Source organism: Elgaria multicarinata, chromosome 4 (genome assembly GCF_023053635.1).
Source record: "Elgaria multicarinata webbii isolate HBS135686 ecotype San Diego chromosome 4, rElgMul1.1.pri, whole genome shotgun sequence".
NCBI lineage: Eukaryota > Metazoa > Chordata > Lepidosauria > Squamata > Anguidae > Elgaria > Elgaria multicarinata.
In genome coordinates, this window is record NC_086174.1 from 24,520,128 (window position 1) to 24,542,504 (window position 22,377).

The 22,377-nt window shown below is 43.3% G+C and overlaps 1 protein-coding gene across 2 annotated transcripts in view; it reads right to left on the reverse strand.

Moving 5' to 3' along the window:
- PRKCE (protein kinase C epsilon) overlaps positions 1-22,377 on the reverse strand; it is a 375,307-nt gene that overhangs the window by 204,446 nt on the left and 148,484 nt on the right. For both annotated transcript variants that reach the window (XM_063123966.1, XM_063123967.1), the window contains exon 2: positions 6,448-6,511. In XM_063123966.1, coding sequence (XP_062980036.1) covers positions 6,448-6,511 — 64 coding nt within the window. The remainder of the gene's footprint in view (positions 1-6,447; positions 6,512-22,377) is intronic.

Sequence of the window (22,377 nt, forward strand, 5' to 3'; positions counted from 1 at the left end):
GAGGAATAAAGGAGAGCGATGAGTCAAATATGAAGCCAAGACTGCGAGCTTCCTTGACCGGAGTAAGCGTAACATCATTGACAGTGAGAGAGAATGAAAGATGAGGAGAAGGTTTAGGCGGAAAAACAAGCAATTCAGTCTTTGCCATATTTAGTTTCAGACGACGATGAAGCAGCCAGGCTGAGATATCTGAGAGACATGCTGAGATACGATCGTGAACATCAGGAGAAAGATCCGGAGATGAAAGATATAATTGTGTATCATCGGCATACAGATGATATTGGAGGCCATGAGATTGAATAAGATTACCCAAGGGCAACATGTATAAAGAAAACAGCAGCGGAACAAGCACTGAGCCTTGCGGAACCCCTACTGAAAGGGGAAAAGAGGAAGACGAGCTGCCATTAGCTAACACGCTGAAAGAGCGACCCGCTAGATAGGAGGCAAACCAGTTATAGACAGAGCCACGAAGTCCAAGGTCATGAAGGGAATCTAAGAGAAGATCATGATCAACTGTATCAAAGGCTGCAGTTAGATCAAGGAGAATAAGAATGGAATAAAGGCCTTTAGACTTGGCAGTAAGAAGATCATTGGTGATCTTAGTAAGGGCTGTTTCAGTGGAATGCAAAGGACGGAATCCGGATTGAAAAGGATCTAGAGCAGAGTTACTAGTAAGAAAGTCAAGACAGCGAGAGTAGACCACACGCTCCAGGATCTTTGAAACAAAAGGCAACAAAGAGACAGGTCGGTAGTTAGACAGAGATAGCCTATCAAGAGTAGGTTTCTTGAGAATGGGAGAGACTGTAGCATGTTTAAAAGCAGAAGGAAATGAGCCAGAGGACAGAGAAAACTCCGTCGCGCTAGACCTGGTAGGTCTAGCCATGGTCATAGTTTCTTAATCATTCGTGTTGCTCCCAAAGAATGGTATGGTTGTGGGTAGAGATGTTGGAGAAATCCACAATGAATTCAAATGAGTTTAGGTTTCTATGAGTCCAGCTCGCGGATCCCACAGCGGATTCTGCCGACTTCTGGATTGGTTTCCCCCATGCGCACATACAAATGTGCATTTTTGCTAGTGTTCATTAGAATTCAAGTGCATAGAATCTCAATCAAAATCTGATTTTGTCAATGAGTGGATGATGTAGTGAAAGAGGCCTGAGAGTCTGTGAATCACAGAAAGAAAGGATTTAACAAAATCAGTGCCTTTCTAGTTAAGGGACACCTGTTCTTTTAATTTACGTTGCAAAGGCTGAATAGTAGCAGGCCTAAAGATCACTGACTTGGCCAACCCCTGGATTTGATACTTGTTTATAATTATGAGGAATAGAGAAAATTCTTTATATTGTATGGCTGTGTGGTGCTGTAATTCATACATTTGGCAATATAGATAATGTAGTCCAGTGGGTAAATTTGATGTCCTCCACTGAATTACTTCCAAAGGATGGGCAAATATCAAAGAAAAAAAGATACCTGCTACTGTCCCTTTGCTGTCTGTTAGTCACACTGTGTAAAACGTCTTCTTCTATTCAATCTGTGTGTAAACACACACACACACACACACACACACACACACACACACACACAGCTATCTATCTATATAGCTAGAAACATCTATTTTCTGCCCACCTTTGTTCTAGACCACTCCGTACCTGCTTTGAAAATACACAGGGCTCTGGTTCAGAATAAATATGGAGAAGTCAGATCTCATTCATTTAATCTTCAGGCTACGTATTCAGTTGATTTTGCACCCCACGTCCCCCTTTGTGATTGGCCTCTCTTTAATTTGCAGAGAGAAAAAATTGACTGTACAACTCCTATTGCCATGACATTTTAAGGCTTTGATTCAAAGCCTGTTCAAAGCTTTGAAAATGAAAAGGATTAGGGCCACCCGTCAGATTTAAAACTTGGGGATCTAGTTTCATTTGATTCCATTACTCTTTCCTGCCATAACCCAAACTGACCCTATCACGGCAGAACACGGTGAACTGTCAATTACAACTGAGGTCTGTAATCCTACGCATCGTTTTCCTTAACATATTGAGAGCGGCGATACACTTGGGGTATGGCAGGATCACATAGTTCAGTGTCCAAGAAATCCATTAACTTAGCAAATGCACACTTCACAAAATGTCACTTCACAAAACATTAGATGCTATATAGCCTCCCACAGCTTATCAGGCCTGCACACCTTATCACCGTCAGCTAAAGGTGCTGGTTTGGAAGTGGGGGATCAGTAAACTTTGGGATTTTGCTTCCTCTCTTGAACTGCAAAAGCAGGAGAGGGTGAATGAAGAAGCAAAAGATATAGCTAGTGGGCTTGGTGCATCACAGCTTGTGAAGATCCACGGTAGACATTATTTGGTTTATTTATTTATATTTATTTAGTATATTTCTATACTGCCCAACAGCCAAAGCTCTCTGGGCAGTTTACAAAAATTAAAACCATAAAGTACAACTCAAGGTATTGTAACAGAGGTCAGGGTCCACCTGATGTCCCTGCAAGGTAGGCTCCTGGACCAAACGTCCTAGACTCCCAGGCAACCCTCCTCCCTAGCCCTGTCCACAACCGGGATGAGCCAGATGTTCCAAGAGTAAAGCACAAACACACATTAGTCATCCCTGCCTGCTCCCGGGATCCCCTGTGTGTCATTTACATGAACAGGGATGACCCTGGGACGATCTCAGGATAAACCTTAGGTCTAGCTAAGGCATAAGACTAACATGTAAGGCCTTGGTCGGTAAAAGTTAAGCAAAGAGGAAAGGTAGAGATTGAGAAAGGAAGTGGGGGGAAAGGGGTGAGAAATGAAGCTGAGGAAAGGAAGCTAGCAATTTACCCCAATAAAACCATCAGTCATTCCACCACCCAGCCTCAGCAGTAGCTGCCTTATCCTAGATACCCCAACACTTAAAACATAAGAAAATCCTAACTAACTCCAAGCAGTCCCCGCTGACTGCTTGGACCTGATCTTCCCTTGACACGCGTGTCATCCAGCAAAGAAGATGGACACCCACCAGCACTACACACTTTAATCCCTTTTTGGCCACCCGGCCCCATGATCCACAGCAACCAACCGGTACCCTTCCTGGGCTCCTGACAACCCCTCCCAACAGGAGCAAAACCCACATTCTTTCCCACAGCTGAAACAAGTTAGCTTCTGATAATCCCTAGGTACTACAGGGGGAGTTGGAAATGCCAGAATGACCTAAACAGGCGCACCCAGCTTCTTCCCTCCACCCGAGCCTGGGACAGCGCAACTTCAGATCACAATAATGTACACATTCTGGTAGACACAAAAAGGCAACAGTAACTTAAAGCAAAACCCAGGTCAATGTCCTTCACAGGTATAAAACAAACCACAATATAAAAATACAATATAAAAAGCACAACCAGGATAAAAGCAAGCAGCAATGCAGAGGTTTATACAGATTTAAAACAGCAAAGTTAAACGGCTAAGATGGTAAACTGTTAAAATACTGGGAAAATAAAAAGGTCTTCACCTGACGTCAAAAAGAGTATAATGTAGGTGCCAGGCGAACCTCTTGGGGAGCTCATTCCACAGCTGAGGTGCCACAGCAGAGAAGGCCCTCCTCCTGGTAGCCACCTACCTCACTTCCTTTGGCAGGGGCTCACAGAGAAGGACCCCTGCAGATGATCTTAGGGTCTGGGAAGGAGGAAGCATTCCTTCAGAGAACCTGGCCCCAAGCCATTTAGGACTTTGAATGTTAATACTAGCACTTTAAATTGGGCTTGGACCTGGATTGGCAGCCAGTGAAGCGGGAAAAATACGGGCAACATGTGGTCTCGTTGTCCAGTCCCTGTTAACACTGTGATCTTTCTGCTTTCTGGTACAGTGTGTGCATTTATATTTCAACCCCTATGTCAGATTCGGACAATCTGCCACTATGATTTCAAAAAGGTTATTTGAGAATTCCAAGATTAAAAGTTAACCAGCGTAAACTGTGGGGATTAAAACATGTTTATAGGAGCTACCTATTACTTGCAACTTGAGGAGTCTTGCAGGAATTCTGAAAATTGCAGCTTTCATTTCGAAAAAAAGAAGAAATGTCATATGTTTTTATAGCTGTTCAGCTCTTGTGATTGCTCACTGTGTGTATGTACCACTATGTTCAAAAACAGAAAGTCCCCAATCTGTTTCTAAATGCAATGCATCCCACTTTCAGAGGCTCAAGATTGTAGAAAGCCTAGGTGAAGCAAGTCAATTTGCAGCTCAGACACAGATATATTTGCAATATAGAAATGTATGCAAATGCCTGATGTTACATCAACAATAATAAAACTTTCAAATCCCTGGACCTCTAAACCTTCAATTTCACAGATGTCAAACAAGCTAGATATCAAAATTTACCAAGTGTTTAAATTGAAACGAACGCATATACAAATATACTCAAGTGCCAGCAATATGTACAAACTGCAAAGTGCCTAGTTGTAGGTGGAAATGCTTCTAAAGTTTTTCTCCATTCAAATTTCTCCCAGACTTGGGGGTTATAAAATACCTGGAGTAACACCAATGTACTAGAGAGCTTCGGCTATTGGGCGGTATAAAAATGTAATAAATAAATAAATAAATAAATAAATAAAAGTATCAGAGGCAGCATGCCTATATGCACCAGTTGCTGGGGAATTAGGGTGGGAGGGTGCTGTTGCACTGTGTCCTGCTTGTGGGTCCCTGGTCAACAGCTAGTTGGCCACTGTGGGCATGTTTAGGGTGGAGGGGAAGGATGATCACGAGATCCTCCCCTTCAGTCTACACGCAACGCGTGACGTCCCGGGAGGACGGTGGACATCGCACCCGCCATTTTGGATTTTTTTTATATTGAAGATGAGCGCTTGAGTGCTCAAACGAAAAAGTGAGGTTGGTTGTTGTTGTTGTTTTTAAAAAAAGACCGTCGTGCTCACCCCACTCCACCCCCGATGGGCATGGAGCTCCTGAAGAGCTCTGTGCCCAGCTCCTCATGGTTACTCGCGAGGAGCTGGGACGAAAACAGGATGCCCGGCCACACCTCCCGCGGTCTCAGGATCATCCTGGGACTGCGGGAAAAACTGGGATTAAAGAGTAGGGCCAGAACCTGGGGAAAGGGAGCGATCATCCTTCCCTGCTCCCGGGATCCCCTGTGCGTTATGTGGATGCACAGGGACGATCCCCAGGATATCACCCCATCTAGACATGCCCTGTGTGAACAGAATGCTGGACTAGATGGATCCTTCCGTTCTTACTAACCATTTGCCACTCTTCCATTTTCTAATGTCCAGATTTTCTTCACACTAGAAGAGAGGCAAAGCTTTTACCTGCCCCCTTTCGATTAGAGTGGCAGGAAGAAATTCTACACATTTTCAGAGGATGGGAGGCGGGGTTTCCTGAGAGACAATCAATAGCATTGGCTGTTCACTCATTTTCTTCTCTTCTTCAATGTAATTGCTCCACCACCACAAGAGGTCATGGAGCAGCAATTATTGGGACTGAAGGCTCCCATTCCCAATGCCCCACATTGCCTGGTTGAATGACACACAGGCCTAATCTACGCCAAGCAGGTTATTACACTATGAAAACGGTATGAAAGCAGTATGTGGTATGTGTCCCTGCGCCCCAACAGTGGTCAGTGCCCTTCAATACCGCTATAAAGCAATAGTGTGGCTCCTGCCTTTTATATACTGCCTCCATACTGCTTTCATAGTGCAATATTCTGCTTGGTGTAGATTAGTCCGAAGACTGAAATCCTATGCCCATTTAACTGAACGTAAGTTTCATTGAGCTCAACGGGACTTACTTCTGAGCAGGTATGCATAGGATTGCACTGTAAATCCAATTTCAATCTACAGAGAGAGACCGTATCTTAAGATGCCAGAAAACAGAACTTTATTTCCAATAAAGCCCAATTTGTTCCAGCATTGTTGTTTTTAGGGAGCTTCTTGATGGACTAGAAAAGAGATAACACAAAAAATAAAATGACTTAAAATGAGCAATAAACAAGAGCTATAAACAATAGGGCCAAAATGTGTTGGGCTAGATTGAAAATAAAGTTCTATTTTCCAGTATCTTGAGACGTGTTCTCTCTCTGTGTATGTGTAGATCTGTGGTGGATGCTCTCCTGTTCGTAAATCAACCTTCCACCAACCTGGTACCCTCCAGATGGGTTGGAGGAGAATTCCAACACATCTGGAAGGCACCAGTGTGGGGAAGGCTTCACTACATCATGTCAACGCATCATTCCAGACGCACTGACAAAAAAGATGAAGAAGCATAATTAGCATGTGGCCGCTGCAAATATGTGTTGGATACATCTACATATCACAGGGAGCTCATGATTGGCCTGGGCTCCCTTTGACACATCATACATGCAGAGACTCTTATCTTCAGTGGAAGGGGTCCTGAATGTATTAAAAGTCAGCTACTTAAAAGGAAACATGATAAAATCCAGCTGTCTTACCTTCACCTGATGAGCCTGAAAGGTCTATGATGACATACACTCTTCCTTCTGGCTCCAGATCAATCTGCAATGGAAGGAAGCAAATATTTATTATTAGAATTCCATTGTGTTCTTTTCACAGGGTGCATTTATTTATTTTTTATTTGTTTTGCTAAATGTCATCCTGCAAATCCATCATGGCAATCAATGGTTTTAAGGACTTGAAAAGGCTGTCAGATTTGGATGCATCCTCTCACCCCAGGCCTTAGCTAGACCAGACTATACCCCGGGGCAAACCCTGGGATCATCCCTGTGCGTCCAGATGATGCACAGGGATTCCTGGGATCAGGGATTCCCGGGATCATCCCTCCCTGGCCCCTGGATATAGCCCTCCCCTTTGGCCCCGGTTTTTCCGCAGTCTCGGGCTGAGCATGAGACCGCGGAACGTCTGACTCGTTTCCACGGCTTGACCCTGCTCCGCGCGATTACTCGTGCAGAGCCAGGAGCTGCACCCATCGGGGTTAGGGTGGGGGGAGTGGGGAAACCAAATTAAATTTGAAAAAAGACTTACCTTTAGCGCACAAACATTCGTGCGCTACGTCCTCTTTAAAAAAAAAATTAAATGGCGGGCGCGACGCCTCTCTTCCGGAGGTCATTGCGCCTTATGTGTAATTGGGGCAGAGATCTCACGTTAATCCCAACACAAGATCTCCCCTCCTCTGCCCCGGAACAAAAGGTAGGTCTAGCTAAGGCCCCAGACTCAGATTAAGTGGGAAGCTTTATCGTAAATATTTAGTTACACTCCTGGATTGGGACCTCACAGGGCCCTTTACTTAATTAACAGAGATCAAGTAAGGACAGCCTTCTATCTAATTCTTGAATTTACAACTCTGCTTGTTCCAAAAGCTTGGAGTAAGTAAATAGAGGTTGAAACCAACTATAAACTATCCAGTTAACAACATATTAAAACAACTAAAACACAACAGATGTTTTAAACCTTCAAAGCTCTGGCAGCTTCAGTGTTTCCAAATGTCTGCCGAAACAAGATCGCAGAAATACTGAAGGGGTAGCTGTGTGAATTGGGTGTTGCAAAAAATGGACGTGAGCGCAACTGACTCGTGGGTCCACTGTCCACTGGTATGACCTGCAAGGGGGGACCCATGGTGATGGTGAGATATAAATATGGACCTTTGGAAATCTGGCACCTTTCTATCCAAGAGATGCACAAGTTCCCCCTTCAGAGGTTATACCAGACGAGTGACATTCAGAAGCATGTGTCACTTGCGCATCCTCTCTACACCACTGCATGTCACATGGGAAGATAAGAGGTGATCAGGGTGAAGCAAATCTCCAGGACGTTCCACGGGAAGGGAGCAGCCGAGGACACCATGTCTCTTATCCGTCCTATGTTGGCACAAAGATGGGAGTTTCAAAATGGTATTCTCAATTGACCTTGGCAATTTTGATGGGCCGTGGGGGAGGAGATGATCTCTTACATATGCTGTGGCCATATTTCAGGCCGTTAATGCAATACATGTGCGTATTTGGCACCAATACACAGTGCCTACTGTGTGCAGTCAATGTCTTGAAAATGTTTATTCCTCCCACAGTGAGTGTCCGTTACACCACGAATTGGGAGCTTTCAGCCTTATCTGATCTTCTTTGTTCTTATTTACTAGAACCTCAAGGCCCACCAAACACAGCCAAGTGCAAAAGAGTGGCTATTACTAATCATGATTTTTTTAAAAGAAAAGAAGAAAAAAAGTAATATTTGTTATTACCATTGTTAAACAATTGGGAGACAAAAACTTTTGCAAATCTTCTGCAAATAACCCAGTGATCTCTCTCTAGATCCCAGCCTACTTGCGGTGCATCCTTGTGTTATTTAATTCTGCAAAAAGTTAAGACGTGACATTAATAAGTCCTGGGCATGTACCAGCTCTCTTGGCTGCGTTGAAAGACAGTTAACCCCTAGGTTTTAAATATCTGCAAGTGCTTGTAATTTAAGGCATACTTCTATGTGTCCGGACTAGGCACAAAGATAGCCCTATGTAGAGTGCATTGCAGAAGTTGAGCCTCGAAGTTACTAGCACGTGCACTACCATCTTTAGGTCTTCCAAATCTAGGAATGGTCAGGAATGCTAGTAGCCATTGATAGCCTTCTCCTCCAGGAATGTATCCAACCCCCTTTTAAAGCCATCCAAATTGGTGGCCATCACCACATCTTGTGATAAAGAATTCCATAGTTTATCTATTTGTTGTGTGAAGACAAACTTCCTTTTATCTGTCTTGAATGTCCCACCAATCAGCTTCATGGGATGACTCCGGATTCTAGTATTATGAGAGTGAGAGAAAAATGTCTCCCTATCCAGATTCTCCTCGCCATGCATCAAGACCACTCAAGAAACAAAAGGAATTTACTGATTATAATTCTCAGTCTATAACCGATAGGGTTATGGAACATGTACAGTTAAACGGTCTAAGTAGGAGCTCAATAGCTAATGGAAGAATAAAAATACAATTTACAGAGCATATAAAAGGGGTGCACGCGAGTGTGTATCATATTTTGTATGTATTAGTCAGAAAAATATATAGGCAATTATACTTGGTTGGAATTTGATCAAAAGTTTGAAGAGCATTAGCATAGGAAATAAATAAATGGAAACCATGGGGTCATAATATCTTTCTCAAAGTTAGGATTTCTTGCTTGCAGCTGCACATTATAGAAAAAGATGCTTAAATGTTGGGTATGGTCAAGACTGTCTGCCATTACTGATCATTTCATCGATGAATCTCCTGATAACCTTCCAAGGAAAAAGACATTCCCTAGGTACACATCTTGAAAATCACTGCTAAATAATATCCTTAATGACATTGCTCCATACAATACCAGTTGGTACACGTTGTTTTCTCCACAAGAGCTACAACTTAAGGAGGAATGGCATTCTAGTGAAATTACACAGGCCAAAACATATTTCAAGCCATGAAAGACTATCATTTGCTCTACTTGTAGCTACTGTAACAGGGCTGGCCCTACCATTAGGTAGAAGGAAGTGGCAGCCCCAGACAGCTGATTTTGGGTCTCCCTGAAAGGACAGCAAATTGTTGGTTATTCAATGTATTGTTTTATTTTTAGTGGCAGGAAAGAGGAGAGGTGCTTGTGGGATTTACTGCACCTGGAGACAAAATAACTTGATCAGCCTTGGGTACCATGTTCGTAGACTTCAGTGAGTGGGTGATGAGGTCAGGCAGCAAAAATATCTTGGCTGGGCCCTGTAATCTATAACAGCATTTGTCTAAAGCTTCAGCTTGTTCCAGATTAATAATTTAGCTCAGGGATGGGGAACATGGGGCCTTCCTGAAGTTGTTAGACTGGTTAGTCCAGCACTCTGTTCACACAGTGGCCAACCAGCTGTCAACCAGGGACCGACAAAGCAGGACACGGTGCAACAGCACCCTCCCACCCATGTTCCTCAGCAACTAGTGCACACAGGCTTCTGCCTCAAATACTGGAGATAGCACACAACCATATAGCACATAGCCATCGAAAGCCTTCTCATCCAGGAATTTATCCACCTCCCTTTTAAAGCCATTGAAATTTGCGTCCAGCACTACATCTTGCGGTAGTGAATTCCATAGGTATGCATTATTGCACACAAAAGGTCCCAGGTATTATTATTATTATTATTATTATTATTATTATTATTATTATTATTTACTTCAAATTAATTACCCTGCATCTCCCCTGCATCTCCAGGTAGGGCTGGAAAGAATCCTGCCTGAAACTCTGTGGATCTACTGCCTAAAACTTTGGGGATCTACGGTCTGTATAGACAGTGCCAGGCTAGATGCACCAACTTCCTATGTTCCTAGAAGTATGTCCTACTGAATCAAACAGGGTTTACTCTGAAGTAATGCAGATAGGATTACAGCCAATTAAATATACCAATTAAAGCAGACAAAACTTGTAGTATGGAAGGTACAGTTACTAGCTAGTATGGCAATAACTCTAAGGGCACGATCATATGTATATTTAGACAGACAGAAGTCATATAACTCCCAGCGTACCCCAGCCAGCATGTGAAAGCTGGGAGTTGTATGACTTTTGTCTGTCTAAATATACATAGGATTGCGCTCTAAATTGTTGACTACTGTAATGGAGAGAGAGTAAGAGATGGGAAAACTGCAGTCGGACCATTTCCTCCTTTTGCTACTACAAGAAAGCGAAATTCCAAAATCGCTAAGGCAATTCTGCATAAGCATCAGATTAATTCACAGTAAGTGACTAGTCTATGCCCGTTGCTGAAGCAAGTGGACATGCACACACAGACAAACACACACACACACACACGTATTTGAGCATAAACGTCTTGCAAACTGTACTTCGGTCATTAGTTTCGACAAGTAGAGTTTACTTTTAAATTATTAATGCTAACGGCTCCGTAATGCCAGCATTACATCATTGCTGGGAACAAGAGAAGAACTGTCCTTTTAGGGAATGTGCTGGTATAATTCTGCATCGCCTCTTGATCGATGGTCTTCATTTTGGACCGGGACACACACAAGACTTGCTTTAAATCTAACAACAAAGAGTCCTGTGGCACCTTAAAGGCTAACACATTTATTCTGACATAAACGTTTCATGTCTACTTAGAAGTGCGGTTGTGGCATTTAAGAGGCCTTTGAATCCCCCGCTACCCGTTTCAAACCGGCTTTGAGTGGAAGTGTTTTATCGGCCATGCTGCTGCTTTACTGATGTTTTATTGATGTTTTTCTGGGAATGTTTCCCTCCCCCCCCTTAAAGACTGACTGGATTCTATTTTAATGTATTGGTGGCTCTTCTGTATTTTTCCAGTTTTAAAGTTTTATCGTAAGATTATACTGTATTTTTTATTTTAATACTGATACTTTTATTACTGTGTTTGGTGGACTTGAACATAACGACATAAGAAGAGACAAGCTGGGCTCCTCCCAGTGCCAAGGGTGCTTTTTTAAAAATAAAAGAAAATAAACAAATAGGAAGAAGACCCCTCAACCCTGTTGAGAAAAATCCTCTAAAATCCCCCCCCCCCGTGACAGAGGCAGAAAAAACAATGTCTCTTTTTGCAGGGAAAAAGGGGGTTCCCAAAAATAGGGAGCAGGATTCGGCATGCCACTACTTTAATGAACTGACCTCAACTTGCCTCTCTGACCTATGGTTTTGCTTTACTCCATCAGAAATCTCAGCTTGACTAGCATGTCCAAGTGAGCCCAACACTGCTAAGATCAAGATTTTTCACCTGACACCAAGAAGTCCCAGCTCTACAGTGCTTCAATGGACTATTCCAGAGCTTTTCTACACGAGGGATATTGTGCAGTCGTCACTCCCTACTAATGGATGTTTAAGGGTTCTTCAGATGACATTGTGACCCTCTGATTTATTTCTGTTTGTAAATACCACTTTCCATAATTTTCTTCAGAGCAAAGGAAAATGGGGTATTATTTCTGTTGGTGAAAGAAAACCGTGTTTCCACATGTATACCTGCACTATTTGGCAGTACCATAGTGCCACCTATAGGTTCCATAGCAGAACAGCAGGAAAAGAAATATTCCTCCCATAATGCTCAGATCTCAATTCAGCAAGAGATCCTGGCACTCACAACACTGTCTCTTTTTACACCTATCGGTGTAGAGGGAGGGAGAGGGGGCGATCCCAGACTTACGTGCTTCCGGGATCGTCGCCCTCAATCTAAATGGGCTGCACAGCGTCACGGGCATTGCGCCTGTCGCAGCCGCCATTTTTTTAAAAAGGGTCAGAGCTGGAGCACACTTGCACTCCAGCAAAAATTAAAAGATAAGGGGGGGAGCCCTGACCCTGCTCCCCACCCCACCCCTGAGGGCCCTGGACTCCCCCCGTCACAGCTCCTTCCCTCTGATGACCTTCGCTACTCATGGGGAAGAGGGAAGAAGCCGGGACGGGTGCCCACACCACCCAAGGTCCTCGGGATCGTCCCGGCACCGCATGTAAAACCGGGATAACTGAGGTCTCAGTTATCCCAGGGAAATGGAGGGATTTGGACACACAGGGATGATCCCTGGAAAAACGGCTGGTGTAGAAAGGGTCCATATTAGTGCCTAATGAAGGCTTCAACAGTCCTTCTTGTTGCTACTACCTTTAATGTGTAAGTTCAACTAGAAAGGGAAAGGGCTGGCTGTAACAATGGAGAAAATTAGGACAGTTATGAGCTGAACTCAAACATCAGAGAGGGTTGGGTTCAACTCCTAATTAGTTCCAAATTGGAGAAATCCTTACTGTGCAATCCTGAATTCTGAACTTTGACTGCATAGAGCCATTTTCAAAGCCATCCTCTACCCATGAGTTATTCTACTTAAGAAGGTAAAGAGGTACCAGTGAACAAGGACAGTGTTGTGAGAGCAACAGTCCTGTTTCTTAAAAAAAGAGATTCATAGATGAGCAGAACAGGGTTGCAAACATCTTTAAAGAAAATGATGACAGCTGTATTAGCGAGTCCCCTGACCCCTCAAACTGAAATTCAATGAAATACTGGCATTTTCTGTAAAACATTTTGGCCTGATAATGCCGAAATGTTTTCTGTCCCTCTCTTGTAAACATTTTAAGTGCAGTCTATTAGAACATCAGAAGGACAGCGTGCTAGGCAAATGTTTTGAAGTCAGAGAGGATGGCAGCCTTTGAACCATGCCTGTAATATTCTGCAGATGGCCTCCTAAAAGGAAAAGGAACAGTACTCCTAGTTACCCAGTTTATACCACTCACACACTGTGTTTACTCTTATTATTATTATTATTATCATTATTTATTTATATAGCACCATCAATGTACATGGTGCTGTACAGAGTAAAACAGTAAATAGCAAGACCCTGCCGCATAGGCTTACATTCTTGAGGTCTTCATGCAATTTCAAATACCTTAGATAGGGCCAAGCTACACGTTACACTCCAGTTGCATGTAACATTAGTCCAACAGTCCCTATTCCTTCGGGAGGAGGTGTTCTGCAGCAGAGAAGGAGGGGGGAGAAGCTAGCTGTTTACCCCCACCCAAACTCCTCCTCAGTTGCTTTCAAATCTGATTTCCACAGGTATTTACCTCATAAACGTAAGTCCGGAACTTTCCCTCCCCTCCATAGGGTTCTAGACCTGTGTTTAGGGTGACCAAATTAAAAGGATTTTATCTGCATCAGTAAAAGACAGCATGACTTGCAAAGTCTGTCATGTTCATCTAGAAAAACTGCCATGAGCGAGAAAAGAGAGATAATAGTAATATAATTTCAGATCTGGACTCTTTTGTATCTTCAAAATGCAACTTTTCAAACAGAAAGATCTGAGATTAAAAGAAACATTTCAGAGGAAAATCAAAAAGGTGTAACAGCTATCTTTAATACCACCACTACCCAGTTCATTGCATAGAGAACAATCATAGAATCATAGAATAGCAGAGTTGGAAGGGGCCTACAAGGCCATCGAGTCCAACCCCCTGCTCAATGCAGGAATCCACCCTAAAGCATCCCTGACAGGTGGTTGTCCAGCTGCCTCTTGAAGGCCTCTAGCGTGGGAGAGCCCACAGCCTCCCTAGGTAACTGATTCCGTTGTCGTATTGCTCTAACAGTCAGGAAGTTTTTCCTGATGTCCAGCTGGAATCTGGCTTCCTTTAACTTGAGTCCGTTATTCCATGTCCTGCACTCTGGGAGGATCGAGAAGAGATCCTGGCCCTCCTCTGTGTGACAACCTTTTAAGTATTTGAAGAGTGCTATCATGTCTCCTGGATAATGGAGAAAGCCAGGGAGTTCCAGAAAAACATCTATTTCTGTTTTATTGACTATTCTAAAGTCTTTGACTGTGTGGATCATAACTAATTGTGGCAAGTTCTTGGTGGTATGGGGATACCAAATTATCTTGTCTGCCTGGTTTAAGATTGGGAAAGGAGTACGGCAGGGTTGTATACTCTCACCTTACCTATTCAACTTGTATGCAGAACACATCATGCGACGTGCTGGGCTTGACGAATCCAAGGCTGGAGTTAAAATCGCAGGAAGAAACATTAACAATCTCAGATATGCAGATGACACCACTTTGATGGCTGAAAGCGAGGAGGAGCTGAGGAGCCTTATGACGAAGGTGAAAGAAGAAAGTTCAAAAGCTGGGTTGCAGTTAAACCTCAAAAAAAACCAAGATTATGGCAACCAGCTTGATTGGTAACTGGCAAATAGAGGGAGAAAACGTGGAGGCAGTGACAGACTTTGTATTTCTGGGCGCAAAGATTACTGCAGACGCTGACTGCAGCCAGGAAATCAGAAGACGTTTACTTCTTGGGAGGAGAGCAATGACAAATCTTGATAAAATAGTTAAGAGCAGAGACACCACACTGACAACAAAGGTCCGCATAGTTAAAGCAATGGTATTCCCCGTAGTAACCTATGGCTGCGAGAGCTGGACCATAAGGAAAGCTGAGCGAAGGAAGTTAGATGCTTTTGAATTGAGGTGTTGGAGGAAAATTCTGAGAGTGCCTTGGACTGCAAGAAGATCCAACCAGTCCATACTCCAGGAAATAAAGCCAGACTGCTCACTTGAGGGAATGGTATTAAAGGCAAAACTGAAGTACTTTGGCCACATAATGAGAAGACAGGACACCCTGGAGAAGAGGCTGATGCTAGGGAAAGTGGAAGGCAAAAGGAAGAGGGGCCGACCAAGGGCAAGATGGATGGATGATATTCTGGAGATGACAGACTTGACCTTGGGGGAGCTAGGGGTGGCGACGCTGACAGGAAGCTCTGGCATGGGCTGGTCCATGAAGTCACGAAGAGTCGGAGGCGACTGAACGAATAAACAACAATCATATCTCCCCTCAAGCTTCTCTTCTCCAGGCTAAACATGCCCAGTTCTTTCAGTCTCTCTTCATAGGGCTTTGTTTCCAGACCCCTGATCATCCTGGTTGCCCTCCTCTGAACACGCTCCAGCTTGTCTGCGTCCTTCTTGAATTGTGGAGCCCAGAACTGGACGCAATACTCTAGATGAGGCCTAACCAGGGCCGAATAGAGAGGAACCAGTACCTCACGTGATTTGGAAGCTATACTTCTATTAATGCAGCCCAAAATAGCATTTGCCTTTCTTGCAATACCTATCTTTCTTGCAGTACCTATTACAATGTACGTATCAATCTCAGTCCCACTGAATAATGGGGTGCGGGGTGCTCTGAGGCTTGGAATTAGCATTGTAGTCGATTAAACTACTCATGAAAACTTACAGGCTAAGATAAAACCCATGCTTGCTAATGAAAGACGCTTTGTGACTGCGTTTGTGACTGTCTCTGGGTTTCATGATCTATGTGAACTCATAAAGTTAAATGAACCTGAACACCACAGTAGCAGCAAATGCAAAATCCTCCCCCCACCCCGGCTCCGGCCCTCTCCAAGGAATACAATCTGCTTTCTATCCATAAAAGCACCTTCTCCTTGTGACATTCATACATTATGCAATGTCTGGAGAGATAAATTCTGGAGCACTGCAGATGATCACATTAGTAATGTTGGACTGAAACCAGTCAGAAGAGTCCTGACTGAATGTATGAAAAAAGCAAGATGGCTTCATTCTGGACCAAAAGTGATGCTTTTATCATGTTATATATTAAAAGACCTGTATTAAGAATCTTAACTGGAACTGACCATTCATTTCTACTCTAGTTTTCATGAGAATTCCGTTTTTATAGCATTTTCATACAACCTCTGCTTGTACACTGGTGCTCTGCTTTCTTTTAAGCTACTGATTTAATCATTTTAATTTTGTTTTACATGTCTGGCAGAAAGACATTGTTGTCACGTGGAGGGCTGTGTCTATATAGAACTAGATTCTGCAAGAAAAAATAAAATGTTTCCTTTTCTACATAAACTTCTTTTCCTGTTGCTGCTATAGACTTGCATTTCATAGCCTGTGCCCCTGCGGGCTCCATCTCCAGTTAGGAAGTGTGAGGTCAACCATGCCAACATGTTCTTCCAAAAATTACTTGAGAATGCAGAGGCAGAGAGCATCACGTTCTAGAGAAGAAGTCCTGCCACCTGGAATATGCCGTTCCGAAGATGGACAGAATCATCATGGATCCTGCTGATGTACTAACTGCAGACTGGATTCCCTGATGGAACTTGCAAAGTTGGTCTTGGAAGTGGGGTTGAAGCTATCCTAGATTTGACTGGGTGTCAAATCCTAACTTCCCGATACTGAGGCTCAAGTTTCAGTAAAGCTTTCATTGCCATCACTCCAGTAATTAGCTTTCAGCCTTTACAGCAATTAGAAGAAAATAGATTACAACATAGTTCCTTAAACAGGAACAGTTTAAGGGTTTCCTAACAAAAGACCCCAAAAGACTTGGGTCCACCAGACAGAATAAGTCCAAACAAGTTTATAGTTCCATCAAAGGAGCGATATGAGGATGCTTTTCAGGTCAGAAAGACGTTGCTTCCAGCAAACTCTACTATCTTTTGCTCTTGTTAAAATATAGGGGAGCGGGCCCTAAAGATCACTGGCAAGGAAACTCAGCTCGCAAATGTATGCTACAACTCAACAGGCACCATTGTGCCACCCTCTTTAGATGACAACACATTATAAGACATACCGTAGAAGCGCTCTCCTCTGCTGAATCCCCCCCACCCCCACTGCTCCGTTCCAATGGAAGACAACCCTGGTCAACAAGAAGGGACCTCCATCAAGGTCAGGTCTCCCAGCTGTGGAAGGCAGGCCGTATCAGCATCCTGGCTCATATTTATTTATTTTATTACACTTATATACCTCCCCCATAGCTAGAGCTCTCTGGGCGGTTTACAGAAATTCTAAAATTGAGATAAAAACAAGTATACAAAGTTTTAAATTTTAAAACACAGAACATACACACATAAAGCATTAAAAATCATAACCAGATGGGAGGCCTGGCAGAACTAAATTCTCAGGCATCTGGCTTCTCACAGCTCTGGACCTGGCTTCACAGCATCCCCCTCAGAATCAGTGTCACAGACTATAGCTCCCACTTCACTAGGACAAGGTCTGACATTGGGGTGGCCGAGTCACAAATCCCTGATGCATCAGGAGAGAGGCAGATGTGATGTCTTCCACCCATTCCTTCTCTATTCCTATCTACTTACACACAGTGAGTGTGACACAACAGGTGGGGAGGATAACAGGAGATGGAACAGGAGAGAATGGCTGAGACTGTAAAGCCCCTATGATAGTGGTCTCCAACTCTGGCTTCTCAGAAGCTGTATATTTTGAAGTATTGCCTTGGGGGCCCTTTTCAGAAAGGTGATTCATAAATATTTTAATTAATAAAGCCACATTTTATTTATTTATTATTTATTTATTTATTTATTACATTTCTATACCGCCCAATAGCCGGAGCTCTCTGGGCGGTTCATTTATTTTAGGTCCCTCTATTTATTTGTTAACATTTATATACTGCCTTATGTGCTAAAAAGCTAGCAACAATTTAAAAAATAAAATCTTCCAACAATAAAATAAAAACTAGATGGACTAGAACCATGCATGCTGGGAATGATGGGAGTTGTTGTGCAACAACATCTGGAGATAGAACGTTGGGAACTACTGTTCTATGGCAACTTCAGGATTCTCCAGATGTTAAGATACCTTGCAATTGTGGCATTAGATTCCTAACATGTTAGGTGCTGCAAAATGACTTCTTATGTTTGCTGTCCCATCTGGAAGGAAGACTAACAAAATTTATTGTGGCATGATGAGCTTAGTACACAATGTTGTTGTTTCTACTGGATCTAATATTATGTACAGGCCTAATACTCTGATGAGAGCATCTATTAATAAAATGCATTCCTTGCAGTCAAAGATAAGAAGATGGAGTTCTGTATGGAAACAAAGCCCTATGAGGAGAGACTGAAAGAACTGGGCATGTTTAGCCTGGGGAAGAGAAGATTGAGGGGACACATGATAGCACTCTTCAAATACTTAAAAGGTTGTCACACAGAGGAGGGCCAGGATCTCTTTTCATCATCCCGGAGTGCAGGACATTAAATAATGGGCTCAAGTTACAGGAAGCCAGATTCCGGCTGGACATCAGGAAAAACTTCCTCAGAGCAGTACGACAATGGAACCAGTTACCTAGGGAGGTTGTGGTCTCTCCCACACTAGACACATTTAAGAGGCAGCTGGACAACCATCTGTTAGGTAGGCTTTAAGGTGGATTCCTGCATTGAGCAGGGGGTTGGACTCGATGGCCTTATAGGTCCCTTCCAACTCTACTATTCTATGATTCTATATTTCCTAGCCCTATGAGGATGGTGAACCAGTTATGTTGATCAACTTCCCTAGAGACTCATGGAGCCATTGATATGGCATCCTCAGGAATGGTGAATAACTAAGTATTTAGGGTGTTCAACAATGTAATCATTCAGTTCCAAAGGTATTTAAAAGCAAACAGATATGAGGCTCAACATGTATATTGAACTCAGAAACTTTTAGAAGCCTCACAGAAAATTCTGACTGAGCCAGCAGGAGGCATTACAGAGAAAATAATGCATTGAAAGAGACACATGAAGTTTTCACATGCTGCTTTGTCAAAAGCAGGACAAGATTAGTTGTCACATTGATGTGAGGGTTTCCGGTTTGTCATGATACAATGTGATGACATTTTGATACTGCGTTGCTGAAATTGAATCCTCTTCTTTACCCTACGGCTATAGAGATAGTCAACGATCACCGAAACACTTTCCTACCATTTCTCATCTTCAAAGTGTTTGCATGAATAATACACAAGCCGCTAATTGAAAGGGAGGCTGAAAACTCAGAATACACCAAAAGCCATTACAATCAACTTAAAACGTGTTATCCTAGTCCCTCCCTCCTGCATGAAGAAGATTCAGTCCTATACGGCATTTTCACACAGGAGACAACTAAAATGATCAAGGGACTGGAGCTTCTCCCCTATGAGAGATTGTCCAGCTTGGAAAAAAGGAGGCCAAAGGGAGACCTGATAGAGGTGTACAAAATTATGCCCTCTTTTGTATCTGGTCATGCTATGCAGGGCTCCTGCAGTTTTAAGTGTTGTGATAAAGAGTGGATTTCACCAAATGCTGTATGCTTAAACATGACACCTGCTGTACTTCCCTTTTCAACGCAATTGTTTAAGATACAGAAGCCCTGTCCTTCTTTCCATATGGTCACCCTATCCACCCCCAAACACAAATCCCCCAACGGTATGAAGCCCTAGGTAGAAAAAAGGTTCCCATGTGTTCTGTTTTACAGTCCTCATTTGAAAGGTTGCCAGAGGACAGTCCTCTGTCTGAAGGACCATCCTGTTCAATTCCGGTTTAAAAATAAAGAACCATCAGAACTGAGGCCCATTCACAATTAGCGCCTGGACAACAGACTGAGCAAGCAGGCACACGGCTCACCTGACCATCCTCTTCCCCATCCCATACTATTTTAAATAGTGGGGCCATTTGAAATTAGTGTAATTATCATTACTAAATTAACAATGATCTACTAAATGACTGGCCTACATTAAAAAGACACACACACACACATACACACACACACAAAACAAACTACAAGCAATGCACAAAGGTTATCTGTACAGACATACCATTAAAAAAAGAAAGAAAACTAGCTAATGGAAACAACACGCAGACAGAATGATCATAATATTCCAAAATCAATAATTTGTTGAAGGTTACATCATTGAGAGCCGATGTCCCTAAACCATGGGTCACACGTGGATCTGGGATACCAACCGAAGCTAACAGCTTCCTCTGCTAATGTAGTGCAACGACCAATGGGCAAATACTGAAAATCACTACCAAAGCATCAAGAAATGGACACGGAAGGGAAGCACTGTAGTACCCGGTTTGCATGTAGAAGGTCACAGGTTCGATCCCCAGCATCTAGATGAAGGTCAGGAAAAACTTCTGCCTAAAGTCAGGCAGAATCTTAGGTACCAGGGTCTCCCTAATTGCCAATTTCACAGCTCAGTAGTTACATTTTTCATCGTACACAGCAAGGATTCCTTTATGCAGGACATTCTGAATAGAACATAACTACCCCATGTAAGGTGCTATATGTAGAGACACGGAGAGGCTGCAGCTCAGTGGTAGAGCACCTGCTTTGCATGCAAAAGGTCCCAGGTTCAATCCCCGACATCTCCAGGTAGGGCTGAAGAAACTCCTACCTGGAACCCTGGGGAACTGCTGCCAGTCAGTGTCAACAATACTGGGCTAGATACGTCTGACTCAGTCAAAGGCAGGTTCCTATTTTCATAATAACCTTTTTTTGTGGGGGGGATCTGTATAATCTGCATGGGAAGGAAGATGACACCATTTGAAATACTTGATCAAACAAAAGCTTGGATGTCTTATAGGAATGATTTATACTCTGGTTACAGAACACAAACTCCAGCCTGAAATAGCTTGAACTAGAATTTATCAGTAAGCTTAGTTCTATTAATTTAAGCCTCAGTTGGGATATGGGTTTCCGCCCCCGTTTACAGGGATTAAATCAGCCAAGGATATTGCATTCATCACCGATTTCTGCTGTTCAGAAGGGTCCCTGTCCACTTAGCTCGTATACATTTCAGCTTTACAGAAGCTCCTCCGTGCCCAAGCAAGACGGTCTGAAGGGAGATTCGAAGCACGTTGAACTTCATGCTTAATATGCGAAAGTCAACAGTGGAGGGCAAGGAACCAGCACACACTGGGACATTGGGGATGGGGCAGGCCAAGCACCCCCCCCCTTATCCCTACACAGTTTGGGCCCTCACAAGTTTGGCAAAACACCTGAAGAAGAGTAGAACCACTTGCATTTCATTCCCATTTGGCCTCCTTGTTTACTCTCTCCTTCTCTCTTTTGTATCTAACTGCCAAATGAGGATAACACTTCATGTGTCTGATGAAGGGGGCTTTAGCCCATGAGAGCTTATTCTACATTAAATTTGTTAGTCTTTTCCATGTGACTTTTGTGTTTGTCACAACAGACTGACATAGACTGACATTAGACTGCAAACAGGTCACTTTGGATGCCCCAAAAGTGGCGAGCCCCATGGAAGTAAACCAAAAACCTGAATGGGGTTTATGGAAAATACATTTCCTCACAGCCACTCTGTGGGCGAGAACTTTTCTACTGCATTGTGCTTGCGTCAGTGACTGAAGGCCTCCCGTACCAAATGACTGACTAAACTGTAGTGACAGAATGTTCAGTTGCTCAAGGAACAAAGCATGATGCAGTCTAGGGTCTGCGAGGGAAGGGGAAATTGTCAATTTGGCTGGGATTAAAACTTCACACAGAGATGGGCAGAAGACTGGGACCTTGAGAAGCTAAGTGATAGGGAGCCCAGAGGCAAGGAGTCTGAAGAAAGGATACAGTACAGCTCACTAGACTAAAAAAGAAGAACCTGAAGGGAGGACGGGGGAAAGGAAATAAAAGGGAAGAAGTGACAGAGAACTGAGCAAGGAAGGGCTAATCAGGAGGGGGGATTTAATAAACCCCATAAGACAAGTTTAAGAACTATATGTTCTTTGGGGGGGGCAGCTAAGGAGTAAGTACCAGTAAACACTTACAAGCGTGCCTAGGCATCCAATTTTCACTGATACCCCGCATGTACTGAAGCTTTCTGCACCATCTCCGATACTGTTCTAGAGAGTCCCAAGGAGCAGCTTTTTAGAATGGGAGGGAGGGAGAGAGAGCAACAGTTGCTATGGTGGTTGGCAAAAATCAAGCGACAGCCCTTGCTCAAGCAAAATAGCAAAGGCACTTTCAGCAAGTGCAATGCTATCACTAAACACAGCCACGGATTTTCAAAATGTGTTTATATGCTGCTGTTCACTGACGTTCCACAGCAGTTTACAACCATTAAAGCAGTAATAATATAATATGGGCTGAAAACACGGCAGCAGCAACAAAATGCACCAGGGAAGAGCAGTGGTGAATTCT